This window comes from Amblyraja radiata, chromosome 20, assembly GCF_010909765.2.
Source record: "Amblyraja radiata isolate CabotCenter1 chromosome 20, sAmbRad1.1.pri, whole genome shotgun sequence".
Classification (NCBI taxonomy): domain Eukaryota; kingdom Metazoa; phylum Chordata; class Chondrichthyes; order Rajiformes; family Rajidae; genus Amblyraja; species Amblyraja radiata.
Genome location: NC_045975.1, coordinates 5,041,397 through 5,068,521, shown reverse-complemented (window position 1 = coordinate 5,068,521; position 27,125 = coordinate 5,041,397). Strand labels below are relative to the sequence as shown.

At 48.4% G+C, this 27,125-nt stretch overlaps 1 protein-coding gene across 11 annotated transcripts in view; it reads left to right on the top strand.

Moving 5' to 3' along the window:
- The window catches only part of nav2 (neuron navigator 2), a 603,312-nt gene that overhangs the window by 375,122 nt on the left and 201,065 nt on the right, over positions 1–27,125 (top strand). For 10 of the 11 annotated variants that reach the window (XM_033038682.1, XM_033038683.1, XM_033038677.1 and 7 more), the window contains 2 exons: positions 2,901–3,052; positions 25,730–26,819. In XM_033038682.1, coding sequence (XP_032894573.1) covers positions 2,901–3,052; positions 25,730–26,819 — 1,242 coding nt within the window. Of the gene's footprint in view, positions 1–2,900; positions 3,053–22,696; positions 23,052–25,729; positions 26,820–27,125 lie in introns of those variants that run through there. The other variant, XM_033038684.1, reaches the window with a different exon arrangement.

Below are 27,125 nucleotides of genomic sequence, written 5' to 3'. Positions count from 1 at the left end.
GAGTCGGGTCCGGTTACGGAAATGGATGAACAAAAGGTCCACGTTCTGCTCCGTTGCGTACTACACGTCAGCCCATTGCATTTAGCAGGAGTGGTCTATCTTGCACCGCTATAAGATCTTTGGGCCAAACATCACAGAAATGTTAACCCTGTTCCCACGGATGATGCCTCGCTTGCAAACTATTTCCCGCATTTCATTTCAGATTTGCAGCATCTGCAGTATTTTGCTTCTGTCTGCGCTTATTGGCTTCAGCAACCAATGTTTTTTACTTTGTTTTCGTATTAACTAAGTCTGCGATTGTTTGATATGTGTGGGATATGTTTGTCACTGCCGCTGATAATTTCACCTGATTCTGTTGAAGAATTGTTGGTGACCCTTGCTGGTATTTGACCCAAAGGACCACCTCTTAACTCATGAATTATGTCTGAAGAAGGGTCTCGACCTGAAACGTCACCAACCCATGTTCTCCAGAGATGCAGCCTAACCTGCTGAGTTACTCCAGCACTTTTGGTCCGTTTTTACCTCTTAACTCATTGGTCCCCACTTTACATTTCATAAGTTCATTTCTAGGAGTAGAATTAGGCCATTCTGCCCATCGAATCTTCTCCGCCATTCAATCATGGTTAATCTATCTTTCCCTCACAACCCAAATACTTCTGCCAGCTCCCCTTAAACCCTGACACCCTTACTTATTACCAAGTGTCTGTCAATCTCTGCCTCAAAACATCCATTGACTTGGCCTCCACAGCCACCTGTGGCAATTAATTCCACAGATTCACCACCCTCTGACTAAAGAAACCTCCTCATCTCCATCCACTGCTCCTAGACTCTCCCACTAGTGGAAACATCCTCTCCACATTCATCTCTATCCAAGCCTTTCACTCTTCTGTATGTTTCAATGACGTCCCCACCCACCTCATCCTTCTAAACTCGAGTGAGTACAGGCCCAGTCCTGTCATATGCTAATCATATTGAACCCAATCATTCTGGGATAATTCTCGTAAACCTCCTCTGGACCCTCTCCAACGGCAGTTATTACCTAAAGTCGAACATTAAGCTGTGCAATTAGTTAATTTGCTCGTGGAATACAAAATTGGTAAATAGACAATAGGTGCAAGAATAGGCCATTCGGCCCTTCGAACCAGCACCGCCATTCAATGTGATCATAGCTGATCATCCCCAATCAGTACCCCGTTCCTGCCTTCTCCCCATATCCCCTGACTCCGCTATCTTTAAGATAAATCTGCAGAAATGTTTCATTATTGGGACTTGAACTGTATTTTCTTTGTGCCTTGGTGTGGTAGTGTTTGACGCTCGCTCTGCGTACAACTTTTCTTTGAGCTGCAGACAGCAATAAAACACTGTCCCAAAATATCTTGCTCACCCTTGAAAGGGAGCAACATTTTGAAAATCATTTAATCATCGCAGTCTTGGGTTTTTAAAAATTGAAAACGGATATTTAATTGAAAAAGATTTAAAACAATTAACAACGCCCTCTCATCTCTGGCTGCATTAGTTTTTCACCAGAAGGTTTAAGGGCCTGTCCCATTTTTACGACCTAATTCACAACCTTTTTTTCTCGTGGACATTTTTCTTCGTGTTGAAAAAACGCGCCGACCTACTTGATGCCACGAGTACCTACGACTAGCATCACGACCTACCTACGACCTCGTGACGACCATGCTGCGAGTATGAGTCAAGGGCAAACTCGGCAGAGGTCGTGAATTAGGTCGTGAAAGTGGGACAGGCCCTTTAATAATTTACTGTGTATTGGAGATCGGCACCACCTGTTATTATACTTCTCTTTCTGAACAGCTTAAAGAATATCAAAAGTCAGTGTTTTACAACAGGACTTCAGCCTGAATTATCGGGAGCAGGAAGCGAGCGGGCAAGATCATCCCTGACCCCTCTCACCCTGGCCACAAACTCTTTGAATCACTTCCCTCTGGAAGGCGACTCCGGGCTGTCAAAGCTGCCACAGCCAAACATAAAAAACAGTTTTTATCCACGAGTAGTTGCTCTACTCAACAGCCAAAAATCTGTAGCCTCCCTTTGATCTGGTATTTTGTTGGTTCACATGCTTGATCAATGGTGTTTTATCATTAATGTTTTATTATTATTAATGTTTAGTGTTTTCTGAGTCATTCGTAACTGTCACTGTATGTCATGTTGTTACTTGTGGGCGGAGCACCAAGGCAAATTCCTTGTATGTGAATACTTGGCCAATAAACTTACTTACTTTTGCACAACCAAGATTATTAATCCTGATTGTAATCCTTTCAAATTGGTGTTTCAGTACATGTCACGTCGATGTTTAATGGAGACATATTGTCCATTTGCAGATACAAATTGTCTGTATTTAAATATATTCTGCGCGAAACAGTTAAAAAATAAATTATTTGTCATATTTTCACCAATACCTGGGAGCAACCCATGCAGGGAAAGTTACAGGTTGGAGAAACTCAGCGGGTGAGGCCGCATCTATGGAGCGAAGGAAATAGACAATGTTTCGTCCCGAAACCCGAAACGTCGCCCATTCCTTCTCTCCAGAGATGCTGAGTTACTCCAGCATTTTGTGTCTACCTGCAGGATAAAGTGAATGACTGTTGTCGCTCGTAGTATCACTGCTTTTGGAATACAGGGATGCCTGGTGCTATGAACGTTCCTCATGGACAGCATAAAGGGAATAATGTTTATAGCAAGATAAAGTAAGAATTGCTGCTGTAGGAGTACAGAGTTAAAAAAGAGTGTAGCGATTGTAATCCATAATTGTAGGTCCACGTCTGTGGACTTGGGCGCCATCTTGGATGCGTGTTGTTGGTGGACTTGAGTCTTTGGAAACTTGTCTGTGTGACTTTCAGTTTGATTGGTGATCTCCTCTTGTGTCTGTTCGGCTTCAGGCTTCCAGCTCCCACCACGAGATTGTCAACTGCAGGCAGTGAGACCAAGACTCGTGTGTCCACCAGTGCCAACAACAACCGGCGCAGTCAAAGCTTTAACACCTTCGACAAGTCCAAGTCTGGCCACAACCCATCGGCAAGCAATGAGAAAGGTATGTACATTTATCACTGGCTTCTCGACATTCTCAGCGGAAGGCAAACGGTTCATTTTGCAGGTTGAGTCGGAAGTAAAGCCCCTGTCCCGCTTTCCCGAGTTACTCACGAACTCTCCCGAGTTTTCCCCCTGATTCGAACTCGGGGAATGTCGGGCAATGTCGGTAGCGAGCTCGATGGAGTCCGTGGATGTTTCGTAGCGGCTCGTAATGGCAGCCGTAGGAATTCGGCGCATCAGGTAAGTCGGGACGTTTATTCAACATGTTGAAAAATGTCCACGAGTTAAAAAAAATACCAACGAACGGCTATTACCATAATTCTCCGAGTTCGAATCAAGGGGAAAACTCGGGAAAACTCGGGAAAGTGGGACAGGGCCTTAAGGAAGGTAAATGCAATGCTCAATGACTTAATGATACTTTATTGTCACCTGTACCTGGGTATAGCAAAATTCTTTGTCATTGCAGACAATCTGGTAAAATCACGCAGCTTTGGCGAGTCAAGACAGCGAGTGAATTTAAATTGCTTTATTTTGTGACGGTAAAACAATGAGTTAACTCTGGTCAGTTATGCCCCTGTCCCACTTAGGAAACCTGAACGGAAACCTCTGGAGACTTTGCGCCCCACCCAAGGTTTCCGTGCGGTTCCCGGAGGTTTTTGTCAGTCTCCCTACCTGCTTCCACTACCTGCAACCTCCGGGAACCGCACGGAAACCTTGGGTGGGGCGCAAAGTCTCCAGAGGTTTCCGTTCAGGTTTCCTAAGTGGGACAGGGGCATAACTGACACCAATGAACATGGGTTTGATATTTCTGCCGCTAAATAGTTTGCAAAAATCCAATGTTAGGGCAGATGTCAAAATTACAGATATTTGATTAAAGTCTCCAAAGAATTCCCAGCACCTAACTTTAAAAAGAAGTCAAAAGGTTCTGCAGGCTTCCTGGGAGAAATAAATGACGTTGCATTTTAAGAAAAGGATTTAACTTAGAGATACAGCGTGGAAACAGGCCCTTCGGCCCACCCAGTCCATGCTGACCAATGATCACCTGTACTCTAGTTTAGAGATACAGCGCTGTGAAAGGCCTTTCGGCCCAACAAGTCGGTGCCAACCAGCGACCGCCGCGCACTAACACTACCCTACACACACTAGGGACAATTTACAATTGTACCAATGACAATTAACCTACAAACCTGTACGTCTTTGGAGCGTGGGAAGAAACCGAAGAGCTTAGAGAAAACCCCGCAGGGAACGGGGAGAACGTGCAAACTCCGTACAGACAGCACCCGTAGTTCTATGTTTCCCCAGTATCACATTACACACGAGGGGTCAGTTTACAGAAACCAATTCACTTGACGTGGGAGGAAATGACGTGGGAGGTCACAGAGATAACGTGCAAACTCCACACAGGCAGCACCCAAGGTCAGAATTGAACCTAGTTCCCTAGCGCTGTGAGGCAGCAGCTCTACCAACTGCGCCACCCCCTGTTTGTGAGAATGTAATGGACTGGGTCTTTTTTTTAATGCAATGACTACATTGTTCGGGAGTTTAGTCTTACCTGCTGAGGCTTGTTACAAAGCAATTATTTTCCATGACCCATGTTGAACGTAGGGAAGGTCTGGGAGTTTCGCAACAATGACATTTCACTGAAGAGGCCGCCATCTCACTCAGCCCAGCAGAGGGAGGTAGCGTGCGGAGAAACCAATGTCTTGCAAATTCCACCCATCCAGTCAAACTGCTCGAGTTTTACTCTGAAGAAAATCTGAGGAAGGGTTAAAAGAGTGGACAAAATGTTTAAGAAGGAACTGCAGATGCTGGAAAATCGAAGGTAGACAAAAGTGCTGGGGAAACTCAGCGGGTGAGGCAGCATCTATGGAGCGAAGGAAATAGGCAACGTTTCGGGCCGAAACCCTAAGGGTTTCGGCCCAAAACGTTGCCTATTTCCATTGCCCAATAGATGCTGCCTCACCCGCTGAGTTTCCCCAGCACTTTTGTCTACCTGAGTTGGATGATCAGCCATGATCATATTGAATGGTGGTGCAGGCTCGAAGGGCCGAATGGCCTACTCCTGCACCTATTTTCTATGTTTCTATGTTTACCTTAAGAGAGTGGAGTGTTTTATAGTCACATGTCCCAGATAGAACAATGACATTCTTTCTTGCAGCAGCACAACAGAATGTGTGAACACAGTACACAGTAAACAATATAATAATCGAGAAAAAAATAGTTCAGTGTGTGTATATATATATATCAGTCCGCCCAAACCTACCTGATCTCCCGATTGCCTAACACTTTAATTCTCCTTCCCGATTACATTCTATCTTTGTCCCACCCCCTCCCCTGACATCAGTCTGAAGAAGGGTCTCGACCCGAAACGTCACCCATTCCTTCTCTCCAGAGATGCTGCCTGTCCCGCTGAGGTACTCCAGCATTTTGTGTCTATCTTCAGTTTAAACCAACATCAGCCGTTCCTTCCTGCTCACTCACATATACGTGTATATATATATATATATACATATATATTAGACTTAAGTGGGGCCCGTTGGGTCCCAGCTTCACACGAGAGCTGGTCCCCCAACGCAATATTCCACCTCTCCACATTTTTGTCTACCGTCGATTTTTTTCAGCATCTGCAGTTCCTTCTTAAACATCACCCCTTCCAAAGTCAGCAGTATTCCTGACAGACGAGTGGTATATTTGCTCATCATCCTTTGGTTTTAATGAGATAAAGCAGTCTCGTCATCGGGGCTTAATATTGATGGGCATCTGAGAACATGACGGTCCACTGGGAAGTGACGGATTTATGTCAGTTGATCGGCAAATAGATCACGAGATGCCTCTGAGCCATATGATAAAGGGGAAGAATGTGTTAAGGGCCAGTCCCACCTGGCGATTTTTTTCGGCGAAATAGTTTCAATACAATCAGTTTTATTCGTCACATTGCACATAAAGTGCAAGTGAAATGAATTTGCCAGCAGCGGTACAATGATAAAGAACACACAAAAACACAATAAAAATGTAACACAAACATCCACTGCAGCATTCATCACTGTGGCGGAAGGCACAACATTTGGCCAGTCCTCCTCCATTTCCCCCCCGTGGTCAGGACCAGAGTCCAGAGTCAGTCCAGGATCGGCTCTTCCCCACTGGAGACCGCGCGCGGCTTTGGCTGATTCATGTTTTCAGCCAGAAGGTTGAGTGGATGGAAATTCCTTTCTAAATGTAAGGTCATTAGATTTTCCGAGGTGTAAAATGGTTTTATAATTGGATCTTGGCCGTGGTTCAGTTAATAATAGATGCATGAATCACTCATTACTGCCTTTAGATGAGGACAGAATCTTCTTAAGGGCGGAACAGTGGCACAGCTGGTAGAGCTGCTGCCTCACAGCACCAGAGACCCGGGTTCGATCCTGACTTCGGGTGCTGGCCTGTACGCAGTCTGCGCGTTCGACCTGTGACCGCGTGGGCTTTCTCCAGATGAGCGAAAAAGTTGCCCCTCAGGTTCCAATTAAATCTTTCTCCTCCCACTTTATCCTTTGTATCCTGGTTCTTGATTCACTCATGCTGGGTAAAAGACTCTGTAGAGACCCGGGTTCGATCCTGACCCCGGGTGCTGCCTGTGTGGAGTTTGTGCGTTCTTCCCAGTGGCAGCTTGGGTTTCCTCCCACATCCCAAAGACGTGAGGATTTGCAGGTTCATTGATCTCTGCAAATTGCCTCCAGTGTGTAAAGATTGAAGTGAGATCACATAGAACCTGTGTGAGGACTGATCGATGGTGGGTACGGACTCGGTGGGCCGAAGGGCCTGTTTCCGTGCTGTATGTCTAAACTAAACCTCCCATTAGTTAACCCCTTAGCTCCCTGCACGCCACGGAATAAAGTCCGAGTTGTGCAGGACATTCCATTCTGGCTTTCCCTCTAATATATGTGATCCCATTGGAATATTAAGTGAACCACTAACAGCTGAAATACCTGAGATATGTAATTCTGCGGGAGATTGCAATTCACAGCTCTCTGAGTGCCAGCATTAAATGTGACATTTCTCCACATCTCTGCACTGTAATGAAGTCAAATGTCAAGCAGATAGAACGAATCTTTAAGGTCACAAAATGTTAATTTGGTGATTCTTTGGGCATGTGTCTGATTTTAAACAGGGCAGAGTTGGTGTTGTCCACGCTAATATGTCTTTCTGTGCACATCACTGCAGAATAATCACTAGATTTTAATCTAAATACACTTTTCTTATTTACAGCCCATTGTGCTTCTACATTTGAAATGATGAAGTTATTCACAGGAACATATATCAAATATTTACTGTGCCACATTTTGAGATTGTAGCTGTCCACAATAGTTCCAATATCTTGCAGTATTTGCCCTCCATGAACTTCTGTATTCCAGAAAACAATAGTTTGACCTTCACATAGTTATCTCCCTTTTGGTTTGCGCTTCTGAGAGAAGGGTCTCGACCCGAAACTTGACCCATTCCTTCTCTCCAGAGATGCTGCCTGCCCTGCTGAGTTACTCCAGCATTTTTTGTCTGTCTTCGGTTTAAACCAGCATCTGCACTTCCTTCTTATGCTGTTTCGTTATTGCCCCTCTGCCTTCAATATAGCTCGGGTGAAATGCATTGCGATCCTAACCAGGTGTGCTGTCTGTACGGAGTATGCACGTTCTCCCTGAGACCGCATGGGTTTTCTTCGGGTTCTCTGGTTTCTTACCACATTCCAAAACTTAGCGTGTCAGTAGCTTAATTGGCTTAGACAATAGACAATTGGTGCAGGAGTAGGCCATTCGGCCCTTCGAGCCAGCACCGCCATTCAATGTGATCATGGCTGATCACCCACAATCAGTACCCCGTTCCTGCCTTCTCCCCATATCCCCTGACTCCGCTATCTTTAAGAGCCCTATCTAGCTCTCTATTGAAAGTATCCAGAGAACCAACCTCCACCGCCCTCTGATCCCTTGTTCTGGACTTCCCCAACATCGGGAACAATCTTCCTGCATCCAGCCTGTCCAACCCCTTAAGAATTTTGTTCAAGAAGGAACTGCAGATGCTGGAAGTTTCTATAAGATCCCCCCCTCAATCTTCTAAATTCTAGCGAGTACAAGCCGAGTCTATCCAGTCTTTCTTCATATGAAAGTCCTGACATCGTGGGGATCGAACCCGGGTTCTCTGGCGCTGTGAGGCAGCAACTCTACCGCTGCGCCTCCGGGTACTCGTGTTGGTTGAAAGGACAAGGGGGTCCCACCCGCGCGATGTGTCTTTACACCGCCTGAGGCTGGCTTCCTGTGTGAAGTGGATTTCATGCTCTCTCTCTCTCTCTCGGCCCAGTTCCCTTTGTGAAGTGAGTGGTTTTAATGTGCTCCTTTGAGGGAGGTCTCCGGCAGTACAAAGCAGCCCCGGTTTTAACGTTGATTGCTGTTAAATTGCCAATCTCCTCCGTGGGCTGTAAAGCGGCTCATGCAGTTCGTGATAAAGGTCAGAGAGGCACTGGAGGGAAGTTGACCGCTTTTGAAGTACGAGACGTGAAATGGCAATTTTACTCTGCGATTAACCGCGTTGAACTGCACAGGGGAGTGCTTGTTGCCGGTGCAATAACCTAATACGTAACTCAATATTTCAACAGTTATAATATTCTGCCATTTATCTAGGAACAATACAATGTTTAATAGCATTTTTGTCTACCTTCAATGTTGTAGACTGGTCACTGCGTACGCAGTGACCAGTCTACAACATTGAAGGTAGACAAAAATGCTGGCGAAACTCAGCGGATGAGGCAACATCTATGGAGCGAAGGAAATAGGCGACTTTTCGGTTCGAGACCCTTCTTCAGACTGATGTAGGGGTCGGGGGGGGGGGGGGTTGCGGGAAGAAGAAAGGAAGAGGCAGAGACAGTGGGGTGTTGGAGAGCTGGGAAGGGGAGGGGAAGGAGGGAGGAAGCGGGGACTACCTGAAATGGGAGAAGTCAATGTTCATACTGCTGGGGTGTAAACTAGTTGAGTTTCTCCAGCATTTTTGTCTACAGTCTACAACAGTCTCCTTTTGAACAAGGCAAATGGAAGAGACTATTTGGAGTTAATTTTCTATACAAGTTACAGAGTCATGGAATCGTAACAGGCCCTTCGGCCCAACTTGCCCAAAAGTTTAACTCCTTGAAAGAGTTCTTACAAAGTTATGAAGGTCGACACAAATGCTGGAGGGACTCAGCGGGTGAGGCACCATCTATGGAGAGAAGGAATAGGCAACGTTTCGGGCCGAGACCCTTCTTCAGACTGATGTTCAAAGTTAAGAACTCCGTTAAAGTTAAGTCTTAAAAGATAAGAGTTTCTTTCAAGGAACCCTTAACTTTAGCGTTTGGACTTTAGAGATACAGCGCGGAAACAGGCCACTGATTCCTCTTCGATGAGCGATCACCCCGCACACTAGCACTGTAAAATTGGAGGAAACCAGAGGACCCGGAGGAATCCCACGCAGTCACAGGGGAGAACGTGCAAACTCCACACAGACAGCACCCGCGGTCAGGATCGAACCCGGCACTGTGAGGCAGCAGCTCGGCCAGCACGACGCCCCTCCTAAACCGCAGGTGGATATCTTACATAGAAACATAGAAAATAGGTGCAGGAGTAGGCCATTCGGCCCTTCGAGCCTGCATCGCCATTCAATATGATCATGGATGATCATCCAACTCAGTATCCTGTACCCGCCTTCTCTCCATACCCTCTGATCCCTTTAGCCACAAGGGCCACATCTAACTCCCTCTTAAATATAGCCAATGAACTGGCCTCAACTACCTTCTGTGGCAGAGAATTCCAGAGATTCACCACTCTCTGTGTGAAAAATGATTTTCTCATCTCGATCCTAAAAGATTTCCCCCTTATCCTTAAACTGTGACCCCTTGTTAATCTTCCCCCTTTTATCCTGATCATCTTTGAAGACGCGATGGAAAACAGGAGGTGCAGGAGTTAATAGAAACATAGAAAATAGGTGCAGGAGGAGGCCATTCGGCCCTTCGAGCCGAATCAAGCACTTTTCTTGTAAACCAGCATCTGCAGTTCCTCATGTCTACAATGGAGAAGTATTTGATTACCACGGCCTCGCCCTGCGTTGAACACCCATCCTTATTTTCGGTACTGGTAGACAGATTAAATTAGCAGACAAATAATCTGGAGGCCCGGGCTAACAATCCAGAGCAATGATTCGAGCCCCACCAAGCAGCTGTCCCGTTTACATTTCCTCATTAAATAAAATAATGTCAGGTGTTTCCATCTACTGTGGTGCTGGTTATATTAAAACATCCAGCCTCATAACATCCTTCAAGTGAAGAAAAATGCTCCCTTTACCCAGCCTGAAGAAGGGTCTCCACCCAAAACGTCACCCATTCCTCCCCTCCAGAGTTGCTGCCTGTCCCGCTGAGCTACTCCAGCGTTTTGTGTCTATCTTCAGTCTCTATGTGCCACAGTTTGGGTGAGAAAACCTGGAAGGGTAGAAAGAAAAAGGCATAAAGTGCTGGAGTAACTCAGCGGGTCAGGCAACTGGCTCGAAGGGCCAAATGGCCTGCTCCTGCACCTATCATCTTTCATGCTGTAAAATAATTGTTTAGTTTAGTTTAGAGACACAGCGTGGAAGCAGGCCCTTCGGCCCATCGGGTCCGTGCTGACCAACGATCACTCGTACACGAGTCCTATCCCACACACTAGGGACAATGTACAGAAGCCAATTAACCTACAAACCTGAATGTCTTTGGAGTGTGGGAGTAAAACAGAGCACTCAGTGAAAACCCACGCAGTCGCAGGGAGAACGTACAAACTTTCACCCAGCATCCTTAAACCCCTGTCACACGGTACGAGTTCATTCCAAAAGTTCTCCCGAGTTTTGCCCTGATTCGAACTCGGAGATTTACGGTAATGGCCGCTCGTCGGTACTCGAGGCTCTCGTGGACATTTTTCAACATGTTGAAAAATCTTCACGTGTCTTCCCGTGCTTACCTGCCATTAGCGAGTCTTCCCGAATGCCTGCCGATAGCGCTAAGAGACGTCCCCGAGCTCCGACGTACCCGCTACGTTCATTCTCCGTGCTTACCACGAGTTTGATATTTTTTAAACTCGGGACAGGTCTTGGAATGAACTCGCACCATGGGACAGGGCTATTAGTCAGGATCAAACCTGGGTCTCTGGCGCTGTAAGGCAGCAACTCTACCGCTGTGCCACTGTGCTGCCCCTAACTGTGTCTCTAGTCACCTTGCCTGCTGGTGTTCACTGTCTAGGTTCACACAGGGGACATTATTCAACTCCTAGTCCCTGCCAGAGTTCGGCTGCTTTGATTTTCCGCAGCGTACAATGATGCTTTTATGCCCGCACCAGCATTACTTGTTGTGTGATTTTCTTCAGAGAAGCAGGTTGTGTATCGCCCATAAACGCTGACACTCGAATATTGCACACAAGTTGGTTCTGGCAACACTTGTTCATTCGTTCCCAAGGGAAGGGTCCCGACCCCTAACGTCACCTATCCATGTTCTCCAGAGATGCTGCCTGACCCGCAGAGTTACTCCAACGCTCTGTGCCTTTCACAAGTTGTTCTTTACAGGGTCTACTTTGTAAAAGTACCAGCAGGGGGCAGGTAGTTACACAAATGCTGAAACTGGCTGATGGAAGGACTGTGAACAGAGATGTCATTGACAATTCTGTCTCCCCTTCCCTGACCTCGCTAACAGTACTGAGGTAAAGAGCAGCAGTCCTTAACAACATTTTGGCTTGACTAAGTGGTCTTTTGTTATCCTTTGTCGGCCCTTCGAGCCAGCACCGCCATTCACTGTGAGCATGGCTGATCCACAATCAGTACACCATTCCTACTTTCTCCCCATATCCCTTGACTCTGCTAACTTTAAGAGCTCTATCTACTCTCTCTTGAAAGCACCCAGAGCATCCAGAACCAGGGGCCACAGTTTAAGAATAAGGAGTAAGCGATTTAGAACGGAGACGGGGAAACACTTTTTCTCACAGAGAGTTGTGAGTCTGTGGAATTCTCTGCCTCAGAGGGTGGTGGAGGCCGGTTCTCTGGATGCTTTCAAGAGAGAGCTAGATAGGGCTCTTAAAAATAGCGGAGTTAGGGGATATGGGGAGAAGGCAGGAACGGGATACTGATTGGGGATGATCAGCCATGATCACATTGAATGGTGGTGCTGGCTCGAAGGGCCGAATGGCTTACTCCTGCACCTATTGTCTATTGTCATAATTGGCCTCCACTGCCTTCTGGTGCAGATAATTCCACAGATTCTCAACTCTGGGTGAAAAAGTGTTTCCTCGTCTCCATTCTAAATGGCTCACCCCTTATTCTTAAACTGTGGCCCCTGGTTCTGGACTCCCCCAACATTGGGAACATGTTTCCTGCCTCTAGCGTGTCCAATCCCTTGATAATCTTACATGTTTCAATAAGATATCCTCTCATCCTTCTAATTTCTGGTGTACACAAGCCCAGTCGCTCCATTCTCTCAACATATGACAGTCCCTCCATCCCGGGAATTAACCTCGTGAATCAACGCTGCACTCCCTCAATAGCAAGAATGTCCTTCATCAAATTTGGAGACCAAAACTGCACACAATACTCCAGGTGTGGTCTCACCAGGGCGCTGTACAACTGCAGAAGGACCTCTTTGCTTCTGTACTTAATTCCTCTTGTTATGAGTTATTACCTATCCATGTTCTCCAGAGATGTTGCCTGACCCGCTGAGTTACTCCAGCACTTTGTGTCCTTATCTGCAGTTCCTTGTTTCTGTTGAGTTATTTGCTTGCTTGAGAACCATGAGGAAACACCTGTCCCATTCTTACCATTCCCTCCAATATCGGACCAGCTAAAATGCAAAACCCTCAGTCTGAAGAAGGGTCTCGACCTGAAACGTCACCCATACCTTCTATCCAGAGATGCTGCCTGTCCTGCTGAGTTACTCCGGCATTTTGTGTCTACCTTCGATTTTATCAGACAATAGACAATAGGTGCAGGAGTAGGCCATTCGGCCCTTCGAGCCAGCACCGCCATTCAATGTGATCGTGGCTGATCATCCCCAATCAGTACCCCGTTCCTGCCTTCTCCCCGTATCCCCTGACCACTATCTTTAAGAGCCCTATCTAGCTCTCTCTTGAAAGCATCCAGAGAACCTGCCTCCACCGCCCTCTGAGGCAGAGAATTCCACAGATTCACCACTCTCTGTGAGAATCTGCAGTTCTCAGCATCTGCAGTTCTTTCTTAAACCACTCCACACAGTGCAAAACCCAGCGGGTTAAGGAGCTGAGAAGTGGAATGTCATCGCAGTTGTCTCTTGTTTGTAAATCGAACGGTTTCAGTTTCAGGCAACGCATCCAAGTGTGAAAACGCAGTCTGCAGGTGGCACTTGGCGAGTCAGTGTTACACAGTGTTACACAGCAAGGCAGAGCAGCAGGGAAAAATACTGCTTCAGAAAAGCACATTCTTTTGCATGTCATTTTACAGCCTGTGGCAAGTGAGATTGACACAGAATGCTGGAGTAACCCAGCGGGTCCAGCAGCATCTCCGGAGAACATGGATAGGGAACGTAGACAAAAGTGCTGGAGAAACTCAGCGGGTGCAGCATCATCTATGGAGCGAAGGAAATAGACAACGTTGCCTATTTCCTTCACTCCATAGATGCTGCTGCACCCGCTGAGTTTCTCCAGCACTTTTGTCTACCTTCGATTTTCCAGCATCTGCAGTTCCTTCTTAAACACATGGATAGGTAATGTATCGGGTCAGGACTTTTCTTCAGACGACGAGAGCAGGAAACACCACTGGATGTGGGAAAAAAATCCAGGACTAATCAGGGCCGAAAACTGATGAACTCAGGAGAGGAGGTTCCCTGATTGTTGTATAGAAACAGGTGCGAGCGGCTCAATCAGGGGGCGGAAATCCTGGGGGGGACAGGGGGGACACGCGTTCCCTCCATGCTTTGAGAGGTGGGAGATAATCCCCCCCCCCCCATGTTTTGTCATCCGGTCTTCATCAGCCGCTTTCTAAGGGTTGAATCGGCCCGTTCGCGGGGCCTTTCATCGCCCGGCGCGGCTTAAAATCAAACTGCTGCATCAAGGCGATCGAGGCTCCCGATGTTGAGGCCGATGAAAGACCCCTTAAGCCCACGGCCGCACATGCATCTCGCTCCCTCCACGCTGGATACTAGGAGACAATAGACAATAGGTGCAGGGGACTGATTGGGGATGATCAGCCGTGATCACATTGAATGGCGGCGCTGGCTCGAAGGGCCGAATGGCCTACTCCTGCACCTATTGTCTATTGGAGTTAAGGTTGGTTTGTGTGATGGTTACTCCTGTACTTTGTGTCTTTTTTAGTAATGTAGATAATTGGAGCGATATTTGTCTTGAATGGCACTATACAGATGAAAGGTGTTTTTTTTTTACATTGAAAAACATTGACTTGGTTAGTTAGTCGTGGTTTTGTTAATCAATTCATGTTTGTCCAAATGCTTAATTTATCCCTTCAAAGCACTCTCCTTCAATCAGTAGAAGAACAATAGACTTATCCTTTTCTAGCTTATCATGCTAGGTACTTAAATAGTGGGTCAGTGGGGGGGGGGTTGGTCCTTGAGTAACCCAAGATGACAATGTTCACGTTTGTTTTAGTTTAGAGATACAGTGGCCCTTCAGCCCACCGAGTTCGCACCGACCAGTGGGTACAGTTTTGGGGAAGGACATCCTTGTCATTGAGGCAGTGCAGCGTAGATTCACGAGATTGATCCCTGGGATGGCGGGACTGTCATATGAGGAAAGATTGAAAAGACTAGGCTTATATTCACTGGAGTTTAGAAGGATGAGGGGGGAATCTTATTGAAACATATAAAATTATAAAAGGACTGGACAAGCTAGATGCAGGAAAAATGCTCCCAATGTTGGGCGAGTCTCTGTGGCAGAGAGTTCCAGAGATTCACCACTCTCTGCATTATGAAGTATTCTCCCAAACCAGCAGCATTTTTCACTGAGAGACACACAAAATGCTGGAGTAACTCAACGGGACAGGCAGCATCTCTGGAGAGAAGGAATGGGCGACGTTTTGGGTCGAGACCCTACTTCAGACTGAAAGTCAGGGGAGTGGGGAACTAGAGGCACAGAAAGGTACAAAGAGCAGATGGAATGAGAGGTGTGAAAAGAACAAATCAGAGCCAGCACCGAAGATCAAGGAAAGGTGGAGCCCACAATGGTCCATTGTTGGCTGTGGAAGAGGTGATAACGAAGGGATGGGAACAGTGAAGCTAGCAGGATAAAGGTGTCGGGAGGAACTGCAGATGCTGGTTTAAACCGAAGATAGACACAAAGTGCTCGTGTAGCTCAGCGGGACAGGCAGCATCTCTGGAGAGAAGGAATGGGTGATGTATCATGTCGAGGGCTGCATTAGAAGAAGGGTCTCGACCCAAAACATCACCCATTCATTCCTTCTCTCCAGAGATGCTGCCCGTCCCGCTGAGTTACTCCAGCATTTTGTGTCTACAAGCAGGATAAATAATCTGGAACACTGTGCCTTCTGATCTGCAGAAGTAAATGTGTCCCACTGTGAGGATGGGAGTATCCACTAAACTGCTGGAGCTTGAAGGGGATTAGGACTTTAATGTTCATTGTTTCCCAAGTTGGGGGAAGGTCCCAGTCGGCCGGGACTGCTCGATGACGGGGCAGAGGAATGGAACTGCATCTGCAACGTTCCCAAACGGAGACCTTGCTACTTCGCCATCCAGCGCGACCTGCTTCACTTTGATGATGTCACTTCTAGCCTTGAGTAACCAGATCAAAGATTTCAGCTTCTAAGAGGATGTTGGTACAACAGCAACTACTCCAGCCTCCGTTCCTCCGCTGGTGATCGCGGAGACTTTGAATCTTCTTCTTCTTCTTGCGTATGGCGTGCACAGCCTCAAGTTGGAGGACAACTTGTTCTATTTGATCTTATTTGATTTTGTGCACGCCGGGTTGATTGCATTCGTCGAAACAGGGCGGACCACGTGAAGGTTGCAAATCTCCCACTTTGGTTGTGTGGAGGGAACTCATTCTGTCGCAGAAGACAGTCTCTTTGTCCAAAACTCTCTTGTTTTGAATTCTCCACTTGTGCCATTTATTCCAGAGAGATAGGGAGAGAGAGAGAAGGAGGGGGGAGAGAGAGGGAGAGAGGGGGGGAGAGAGGGAGAGAGAGAGAGAGAGTGGGAGAGAGGGAGAGAGGGGGAGAGAGAGGGAGAGAGGGAGAGAGGGGGAGAGAGAGGGAGAGAGAGGGAGAGGGAGGGAGAGAGAGGGAGAGAGAGAGAAAGGGAGAGGGGGGGAGAGAGAGGGAGAGAGGGGGGGAGAGGCAGTGTTTGTGTGTGTGTTGCGTTCAGGCCTTCAAACCAGCCATTCAATGTGATCATGGCTGATCATCCCCAATCAGTACCCCGTTCCTGCCTTCGCCCCATATCCCCTGACTCCGCCATCTTTAAGAGCCTATCTAGCTCTCTCTTGAAAGCATCCAGAGAATTAGCCCCCACCGCCCTCTGAGGCAGAGAATTCCACAGATTCACAACTCTCTGTGAGAAAAAGTGTTTCCTCGTCTCAGTTCTAAGAGAGAGAGGGAGAGAGGGAGAGAGGGAGAGAGAGGGAGCGAGAGAGAGAGAGAGAGCGCAGTAACTGTCTAGTTCACTTAAAGGGGCATAATGTGTGAGACGCACTATATCTGCGGGGAATGTGTCGAGGCAGCCCTGATTGTTGGAAGCCGATGAAGCGAACACTGATTTTCCCACAAACTTCTGCTTCTTGTCCCTTCTTGTGAGAGCGAGAAAGTTTCTCCAGATTTATTGCAGAGGAATCTTTGTCTCAGCTGTGTCGCTTGTCTTGTTCGTGCAGTTAGAGGCTTCATTCTAAATCCATTTATGATCCTGCTGGTGAATAAATGCCGATTGCTCTCATTTCACAAGGCTTGCTCTGAAGTTTATATCAGTTAACAGAAGTCATTTTACCCATAGTTTCCGAAAAGGCTGTGCCACTTTCGCCCAGAACTGTTTGAATATTCTGTAGATTATCGCAGTAGCCTGGGAAACATAGTAACTGGCTGCAAACTTTGGAGCCTTTGGGCTAAAGGACGAAATAGGAAAGATTTAGTAAGCTCCAGTAGTTTCAGGTGAAAATGCTAATTGTCTTTCCTCAACCCCCATTAATAAATGTAATTTGTTTCTGACCCTTGGGACCAATCCATCGACTAACTGCTTCTTCGGAGTTAGGTTCCTGCTCTTTAACCCCGTAAGTGCCTGATATTTTACAGCCCGTGCTGTAAATCTAATTTGATTTGTTGCTTTTCCACAACTTTTTATTTTGTGGGCTCCTTTGAAAAAAATGTCAATAGACAATAGACAATAGGTGCAGGAGTAGGCCGTTCGGCCCATCGAGCCAGCACCGCCATTCAATGTGATCATGGCTGATCATCCCCAATCAGTACCCCGTTTCTGTCTTCTCCCCATATCCCCTGACTCCCATACCTATCTTGACTACACTTCTTCCCACCCTGCTTCCTGTAAAGACTCTATCCCCTACTCCCAATTCCTCCGTCTACGCTGCATCTGCACCCAGGATGAGGTTTTCCACACCAGGGCTTTGGAGATGTCCTCATTCTTGAGGGAACGGAGGTTCCTCTCTTCCATTATAGATGAGGCTCTCACTAGGGTCTCCTCGATATCCCACAGCTCTGCTCTTGCTCCCCCTCCCCCCACTCGTAACAAGGTCAGAGTCCCCCTTGTCCTCACCTTCCACCCCATCAGCCGTCGCATACAGCATATAATCCTCCAACAGTTTCACCACCTCTAACGGGACCCCACTACTGGCCACATCTTCCCATCTCCTCCCCTTGTTGCTTTCAACAGAGACCGTTCCCTCCGCAACTCCCTGGTCAACTCGTCCCTTCCCACCCAAACCACCCCCTCCCCAGGTACTTTCCCCTGCAACCGCAGGAGATGCAACATCTGTCCCTTTACCTCCCCCCTCGACTCCATCCAAGGACCCCGACAGTCTTTCCAGGTGAGGCAGAGGTTCACTTGCACCTCCTCCAACCTCATCTGCTGTATCCGCTGTTCCAGGTGTCAACTTCTCTACATCTGTGAGACCAAGCGCAGGCTCGGCGATCGTTTCGCTGAACACTTCCGCTCAGTCCGTCTTATCTCTGTAACTCTCTGCCACAGAATGTAGTTGAGGCCAGTTCATTGGCTACATTTAAGAGGGAGTTAGATGTGGCCCTTGTGGCTAAAGGGATCAGGGGGTATGGAGAGAAGGCAGGTACAGGATACTGAGTTGGATGTTCAGCCATGATCATATTGAATGGTGGTGCAGGCTCGAAGGGCCGAATGGCCTACTCCTGCACCTATTTTCTATGTTTCTATGTTAACCAACCTGATCTCCCGATGACCCCCCACTTCAACTCCCCCTCCCATTCCCAATCTGACCTTTCTGTCCTGGGCCTCCTCCAGTGTCAGAGAGAGGCCCAGTGCAAATTGGAGGAACAACACCTCATATTTCGCCTGGGCAGCTTACACCCCAGCGGTATGAACATTGACTTCTCTAACTTCAGATAGCCCTTGCTTTCCCTCTCTCTCCATCCCCTCCCCTTCCCAGTTCTCCCACCAGTCCTACTGTCTCCGACTGCGTTCTATCTCTATCCCGCCCCCTCCCCTGACATCAGTCTGAAGAAGGGTCTCGACCTGAAACGTCCCCCATTCCTCCTCTCCAGAGATGCTGCCTGACCCGCTGAGTTACTCAACCATTTTGTGTCTACCTTCTATCCATGTACCTGTCTGGATGCTCCTTAAACATTGCGATAGTACCTGCCTCAACTACCTCCTCCGGCAGCTCATTCCCTACACCCACCACCCATTTGACATAAAGGGACCCCTCAGGTTCCTATTAAATCTCCCCCCCCCCCCCCCCCCCTATGGAAGCTTAATTATTATTATTATATATATTTTTCTATGTAAAGCACTGGTCTCAACGCGAGTTGATTTAAACGTGCTATATAAATAAAGTTTACTTACTACTTACCATAAACCTATATCCTCTGGTTCTTGATTTCCCTAATCTGGGTAAAAAATGGTGTGCGTTTATGCGGGAGAAGAACAAAGAGAAGAGATAAGACTTTGCCTTCCATCACAGTGAGGAGGTGTTGCAGATTCACTGTGATGGATGTTTGTGTAAATTGTGTTAAGTGTGGGTCTTGGTATTTTTTTGTAATGTTAAGACTGTAGAAATGCAATTGCGTTCAAACCAAGCTGTTTGAATGACAATAAAAGGAATTCTATTCTATTCTATCTATTCCTCTCATGACTTTGTCCACATGTACAAGATCACCGCTCATCTGCCTGCACTCCAAGGCAAAGATCTTATAGCGGAGCAAGATGGGCTACTCCTGCGAAATGCAATGGGCTGACGTGTAGTACGCTACGGAGGGGATCCTGGGCATTTTTCCCCACCCATTTTAGTAACCGGAGCCTGCCTGACCCGACCCGACTCGCAGTGTAATCAATGTTGCGGGGCAACAGTTTGTGTGTGTGATATAGGGTTAGATTCATCATTCTGTTAGTTCATACTTCTGTTAATTCTTGTTAAAGAATAAAATGTTTATAAACACACATACATGAATGTGATATAAATGTATATAATCATACAACACACACAATTATATTTCTTCTGATCCAATGATGAACTTTATTTCAGACTAGACAAGGGACATTAAATAAGAAACATTGTAAACCTCCCCGCAACTTCACACACACTAGGCCTTATCCCCCCCCCCCCCCCCCCCCCCCCCCCCCCCCCCGGCACCCCCTCGCCTGCCCTCACACTACAATGTCTCCCCCCCCTCCTATGCCCCTCTCCCTGCTGCCCCACACTACCTGTCCCTGTGCCCCAGGCCCCACACTCCCTCTCCCCGGGCCCCACACTCCCTCTCCCCGGGCCCCACACTCCTTCTCCCCGCTGTGGAAACAAAGATCCGATCTTTGGCCGGAAGCAAGATGGCGGAACAAGATGGCGGAACAAGATGGCGGGGGCTGGTTGCTAAAATGGGTCATATAATCACCCATGAATCCGCCCTTGAGCGTACTACACATTTGCGTGAGAGTAACCCATCTTGCTCCGCTATAAGATCTTTGCTCCAAGGTATAAAGTCCCAGCCTGCTCGAGCTCTCCCCGTACCTCCCTTGAATCCAGGCAGCATCCTCGTAAATCTTCTCTGCACCCTTTCGTGCTTAGAAACATAGAAAATAGGTGCAGGAGGAGGCCATTCGGCCCTTCGAGCCTGCACCGCCATTCATTGTGATCATGGCTGATCGTCCCCTATCAATAACCCGTGCCTGCCTTCTCCCCATATCCCTTGACTCCACTAGCCCCTAGAGCTCTGTCTAACTCTCTCTTAAATCCATCCAGTGATTTGGCCTCCACTGCCCTCTGTGGCAGGGAATTCCATAAACTCACAACTCTCTGGGTGAAAAAGTTTTTTCTCACCTCAGTCTTAAATGACCTCCCCTTTATTCTAAGACTGTGGTTCTGGACTCGCCCAACATTGGGAACATTTTTTCCTGCATCTAGCTTGCCCAGTCCTTTTATGCTTGGGCAACATCTTTCCTACAACATGGAAAACATCGAACCTCCAGTTTCCTGTTTCTGCTATCCGTTTTGGTATCCTTAATTGACCTGGCAATGACAAGTTGTATCGGGGAGAGATTTTTTAAGTCGACTTGAATTGTTGAGTGAAGAATCTTCTGTGAAGGCAGCTGAGAGCCGGCTGCCTCCGTGAACCAGGAGTTTAAGAAGGAACTGCAGATGCTGGAAAATCGAAGGGAGACAAAAGTGCTGGAGAAACTCAGCGGGTGCAGCAGCATCTATGGAGCGAAGGAAATAGGCAACGTTTCGGGCCGAAACCCTGAAGGAAATAGGCAACGTTTCGGGCCGAAACCCAGAAGGGTTTCGGGCCGAAACGTTGCCTATTTCCTTCGCTCCATAGATGCTGCTGCACCCGCTGAGTTTCTCCAGCACTTTTGTCTACCCCCGTGAACCAGGATATGTCTGTCCGTCTCCCAGACTAGCGAAGCGGAACAGCTTCACTCTCCTGTGGTAGGAAGGGACTTGCAGATGCTTGGTTTATCCCGAACCATTACCCCAGTTCCTTCTCTCCAGAGATGCCGCCTGTCCCGCTAAGTTACTCCAGCTTTTTGTGTCTATCTTAAGTTTACATTCCTCATGGATGAACATTAGTGAAACAAATGCTTTTTTCTTCACACAACTATGCAACTGTTTCGCTCTTAGTATCACTGATACCGACTTCCCCCTGCAGATTTCTTCCATCATTTAAACGCCTGTGGGGTTTTAGGCCTTGAACTGGTGTCTCCAGTTTCAGGTCAAGTAACGTAATGGCTGCATTTTCCCACACGATGCTAGTGTCTATATTGACCATCCCATTATTGTTTTTTTTAAAAATCGATTTCCTTCGGTTTTTTTTTAGTTTTCGATTTAGAGATACAGCGTGGAAACAGATCCCTCGACCCACCGAGTCCGCGCCGACCAGCGATCACCCCATACACTTCTTCAAAGTAGGCATACCTTGAGGAGATTTCGAAGTGGAGCGGAGGCTTGGCGATCGTTTCGCCGAACACCTCCGCTCACCAACCTGACCTCCCGGTGGCTCAGCACTTCAACTCCCCCTCCCATTCCGTATCCGACCTCTCTGCCCTGGGTCTGCTCCATGGCTAGAGCGAGCAACACCGGAAATTGGAGGAACAGCACCTTATATTCCGCTTGGGGAGTCTGCATCCTAGGGGCATGAACATTGAATTCTCCCAATTTTGTTAGCCCTTGCTGTCTCCTCCCCTTCCTATCTCTCCCTCAACCCTCGGGCTCCTCCTCCTCCTTTTTCCTTTCTTCTCCCCGCCCCCACCCCCCCATCAGTCTGAAGAAGGGTTTTGGCCCAAAACGTTGCCTATTTCCTTCGCTCCATAGATGCTGCTGCACCCGCTGAGTTTCTCCAGCATTTCTGTGTACACCCCATACACATGTTCTGTCCTAGACACTGGGAACAATTTACAGAAGCCAATTAACTTACAAACCTGCACGTCTTTGGAGTGTGGGAGGAAACCGGAGCACCCGGAGAAAACCCACGCAGGTCACGGGGCGAACGTACAAACTCCATACAGACAGCACCCCTAGTCAGGATCGAACCTGGAACTCTGGCGCTGTAAAGCAGCAACTCCACTGCTGCGCCACCGTGCCGCCCCTTAACTGAGTACCGATTGCATTATTGCAGCATAATGCACTTTATTAATAATTGCAGCTTCAGAACAGTGGCAATATTAGCCTTCGTACGCAAGTGCACCTTTGATGTTGCTGGTCTAATTTCTGCAGCAGATAAATGACTGCTGTAATTGGCTTGTGTGCACACTCACTCACTCTCACTGCTTGCAGGGACCCAGTGTTGCATTTACTGGCTTCACCCCCCTCGTCGGCTAATGATGTCATTAAACAAGCATGGAATTTGGCCGGCTAGTCAGTTGGCGTTCAGTAAACTGTAACTGTGTGGGGGGGGGGGGGGGGGGGGGGGGGGGAGCCTTGTACGATCTGGAAGATCAGAGGAATCTGGCATAGATCAAACAGGCCAGAACGGTAATAAATGGCCGCATAAGGTTTCTTGGCAGCGAGTGTGAACCTTCCCCACAGACCGCTGACTGGGCTGGAAACGCACTGAGTCGGCTGCTGTTTCTTTTTGATTTTGATTTTGGGAAGCTGTTGGGAGCAACCGTTGGTTTTAACCATATGACTGCAAACTGAAACTGTGAGGAGGCAGCGTTCAACTTTGCTGAGCCACAGCCCCGGAGATAGAACTGGGCAAAGCACTTCAGCAGTGGGACGGGGATGGTCAAACTTTAGAAAACTAAATTATCTTACATCCTGCCCAGCTTCTCATGAACCCTGGAAGAAACTTCACTCTAAGATGACGCTTTACAAGTAAGTCAAATGCTTGCAGTTGTAATAGTTATTAGAAACATAGTGTTAAGTCAAGTCAAGTCACTTTTATTTATATAGCACATTTAAAAAACAACTCTCGTTGGCCAAAGTGCTTTAAATTGGTATAAGAACAGTATAACGAACAACAGTGGGTTCATGGATTAAATACAATGTGTGGCAATAGGTGTTTATGGAGCATAGAATTTAGTAATTACCACTGGATTATGAGTGCACAATGCTGTTTCTAAAGATGTTTGCATAATCTTTCATCTGAATTGATTTTTCCAGGACTAACTTATTGAAATTGCATCCCCAGGAAGTAGGTGGGCTGATGTTCGTGAGAGCCTGCTTGTATGTTGCATTTCAATAGCTGTGGCTTTCAGCATTCAGAGGGGGGTGGATGCTGTGTCATGGTGTGTTGTTGCAGGCTTTTGTGTGAATGGGTAGATCCAAACGGCAAACGGCAGCTCCATGCCCCCAACAATGTCAAAGTCCGTCAAAGACCTGCCCCCCCCCCGCCCCGCAACAGGCGGGGAACTGCCGACCAGGAAATTCTCCACAGTTCCGCGAGGGCAGCGCGGTGGCGAAGCGGTAGAGTTGCTGCCTCGCATTGCTTTCAACGCCGGAGACCCCGGTTCGATCCCGACTACGGGGGGTGCTGTCTGTACGGAGTTTGTACGTTCTCCCTGTGACCTGCGTGGGTTTTCCCCCGAGATCTTCACAGTTTCCTCCCACACTCCAAAGACGTGCAGGTTTGTAGGTTAACTGGCTTGGTATTAAATGTAAAATTGTCCTTGGTGTGTGTAGGATAGTGTTAGTGTGCGGGGATCGCTGGTTGGTGCAGACTCGGTGGGCCGAAGGACCTGTTTCCGCGCTGTGTCTCTAAACTAAACTCAACTAAATTCATTCTTATCTTTTGCCGTAATGGTTTGAAAAAAGTGGCATTTGTAATTGTTAACGATGGAGTGAAACTACTTCTAATCAACTTTGGCAACTGTATACAATTGTATAACTGCACTGTAAAACTACAGCGCTTTATTCTTTAAGAGCCTGTCCCACTGTACGAGCTAATTCAAGAGTTCTCCCAAGTTTCCCCTGATTCGAACTCGGAGAATTACGGTAATAGCCGCTCGTAGGTACTCGGGACATTTTTCAACATGTTGGAAAATCTTCACGAGCTTACCGCGTTTCCCCGAGTACCCGCCGTTAGCGTTACGAGCCTCTAAGAGACGTCCCCGAGCTCCGACATACCCGCCACAGTACATTCTACGTGCTTACCACGAGTTTGATTTTTTGTTAAACTCGGGAGAGTTCTTGGGTAAACTCGTATAGTGGGACAGCCCCTTAAGATGGACACGAAATGTTGGGGTAACTAATCGGGACAGGCAGCAACTCTGGAGAGAAGGAATGGGTGATGTTTCGAGTCGAGACCCTTCTTCAGACTGAGTCAGGGGAGAGGGAGACACGGAGATAAGGAAGGGTAAGGTGTTAAAACAAGACATCAAAGGAGATGGTATGGGGATCAAGGAAAAATATCATTGTTAGCTCGGGGAAGGTGACAACGAAGCAAACAGAGATAAAATTTAATCAGGGGGACAGTCAGACACGTTGGAGAACTAGGAATGGGGAGGGATGGAGAGAGAGGGTTGACCAGCGATCCCCGCACACTAACACTATCCTACACACACCAGGGACAATCAACAAGTTTACCAAGCCAATTAACCTACAACCCTGTACGTCTTTGGAGTGTGGGAGGAAACCGGAGCTCTCGGGGAAATCCCGCAAAGAACGTACAAACTCCGTACAGACAAGCACCCGTGGTGTTGATCGAACGCGGGTTTGGCGCTGTGAGGCAGCAACTCTACCGTGATGCCCAGCTTTTGATCTTGAGAATAGCTAAGTGCTCGGCCAATTCGTCCCTTCCCACCCGAACCACCCCCTCTCCTGGCACTTCCCCTTGCAACCACAAGAAATGCTACACTTGTCGCTTTGCCTCCCCCTCCGACTCCATCCAAGGGCCCAAGCAGTCGTTCCAGGTGCGGCAGAGGTTCACCTGCACCTCCTCCAACCTCATCTATTGCATCCGCTGCTCTAGATGCCAGCTGCTCTACATCGGTGAGACCAAGCGCAGGCTTGGCGATCGCTTCGCCCAACACCTCCGCTCGGTTCGCAATAACCAACCTGATCTCCCGGTGGCTCAGTACTTCAACTCCCCCTCCCATTGCGAATCTGACCTTTCTGTCCTGGGCCTCCTCCATGGTCAGAGTGAGGACCACCGTAAATTGGAGGAGCAGCACCTCATATTTCGCTTGGGCTGTTTACACCCCAGCGGTATGAACATTGACTTCTCCAATTTTAGGTAGTCCTCACTGTCTCCTCTCCTTCTCAGCTCTCCCTCAGCACTGGCTCCTCCTCTTCCTTTCTCTTCCCCCCCCCCCCCCACCCTCACATCAGTCTGAAGAAGGGTTTCGGCCCGAAACATTGCCTATTTCCTTCGCTCCGTAGATGCTGCCTCACCCGCTGAGTTTCTCCAGCATTTTTGTCTACCTTCGATTTTCCAGCATCTGCAGTTCCTTCTTAAACAAGCGTACTGAGTACGGTGAGCGCAGCCTTCTATGGAAGGAGGCTGAAGGGTCAGAGGATTTTGCCTAATTTTTGATTTTTTTTTTGTGCTTCAGTTCCCGAACCAGCAGACAACACAGCGCAGCAGCCGGGAATGAATGAGAATGTCCAGCCTTCCACAAACACCAGTGCCAGCGGAGGTACCACAGCCATTCCCCAGCCCAACTCTGCCAAGCCCTGGCGTAGTAAATCCCTCAATGCCAAGCACACTGCCACGTCTTCCATGTTATCCGTGAAGCAGTCCCAGCCAGAGCCGCCCAAGCCGCCGGTTGAAGCCACGGCCAAGGCCAATGCCAACAGCCAGAAGTCCATGCTGGAGAAGCTCAAGCTGTTCGGCACCAAAGGTGGCTCCAAGGCCGGTGGTGTCACCCTAGAGATCTCCGGCCCTCGCGACGGCAGCTCCGAGAGGCAGGACCCTTCCCCCAAAAGCACGGACATCCAGGAGGTGGACGGCTCGGCCAAATGCCTCGTTGGCCCCGCGCCTCCATCCAACAGCCCGAAGATTGCACTCAAGGGCATCGCCCAACGGACCATCAGCCGGGCGTTGAGCAACAAGAAAGGCTCGCCCAAGGCCAACGAGAAGGAGAAGGAGAAGCTGAAGGAGAAGGAGAAGGAGAAGGACAAAGGGAAGGAGGTCTCCAAGAGGGCCTCCGTGACGGAAAAAGTGGAGGCGGAGAAGGAGGTGAGAGAGGAGCCGCAGGTTGCCGCGTCGGTCATGCCAAAAAAGCCCTCCAAGATCTCCAGCATGATTCCCAAAGGCGGGAAGGTGAGCGGGGCCAAGAAGGACACGCCCGCGCCTCAGCAGAGCGGGATACCAAAACCAGGGCTCAAAACCGCGGCGGGGAAGTCGGCGAGCGCCCCGCCGGCTCCGGCAAAGGACGGCGAGAGGCCGCGTAGTGGCGGGAAGCTGAGCGCTGGCGTGGCGCTGCAGAAAGCCCAGCTGGACAGCAAGAACTCCAGCTCCAGCAGCTTGGCCTCGTCGGAAGGGAAGGGGGCCGGGGGGACTCCCCCGCCAGCGGGCGGCGGCAGCGCGCAGGCCGCCACCACCGCCAGCACAACCCAAACCACAGTCAGTGTTCAACTACCTCACCCACAGCAGCAATATAACCACCCCAACACTGCTACTGTCGCCCCCTTCATGTACAGGTACGTCACACACCTGCCCTCTCAGAAGCATAGAACAATCTTAAGGGGTTGGACAGGTTAGATGCAGGTTAAAACGTTCCCCGTGTTGGGGGAGTCCAGAACCAGGGGCCACAGTTTAGGAATAAGGGGTAAGCCATTTAGAACGGAGACGAGGAAACACTTCTTCACACAGAGTGTTGTGGGTCTGTGGAATTCTCTGCCTCAGAGGGCGGTGGGGGCCGGTTCTCTGGATGCTTTCAAGAGAGAGCTAGATAGGGCTCTTAACAATAGTGGAGTCAGGGGATATGGGGAGAAGGCAGGAACGGG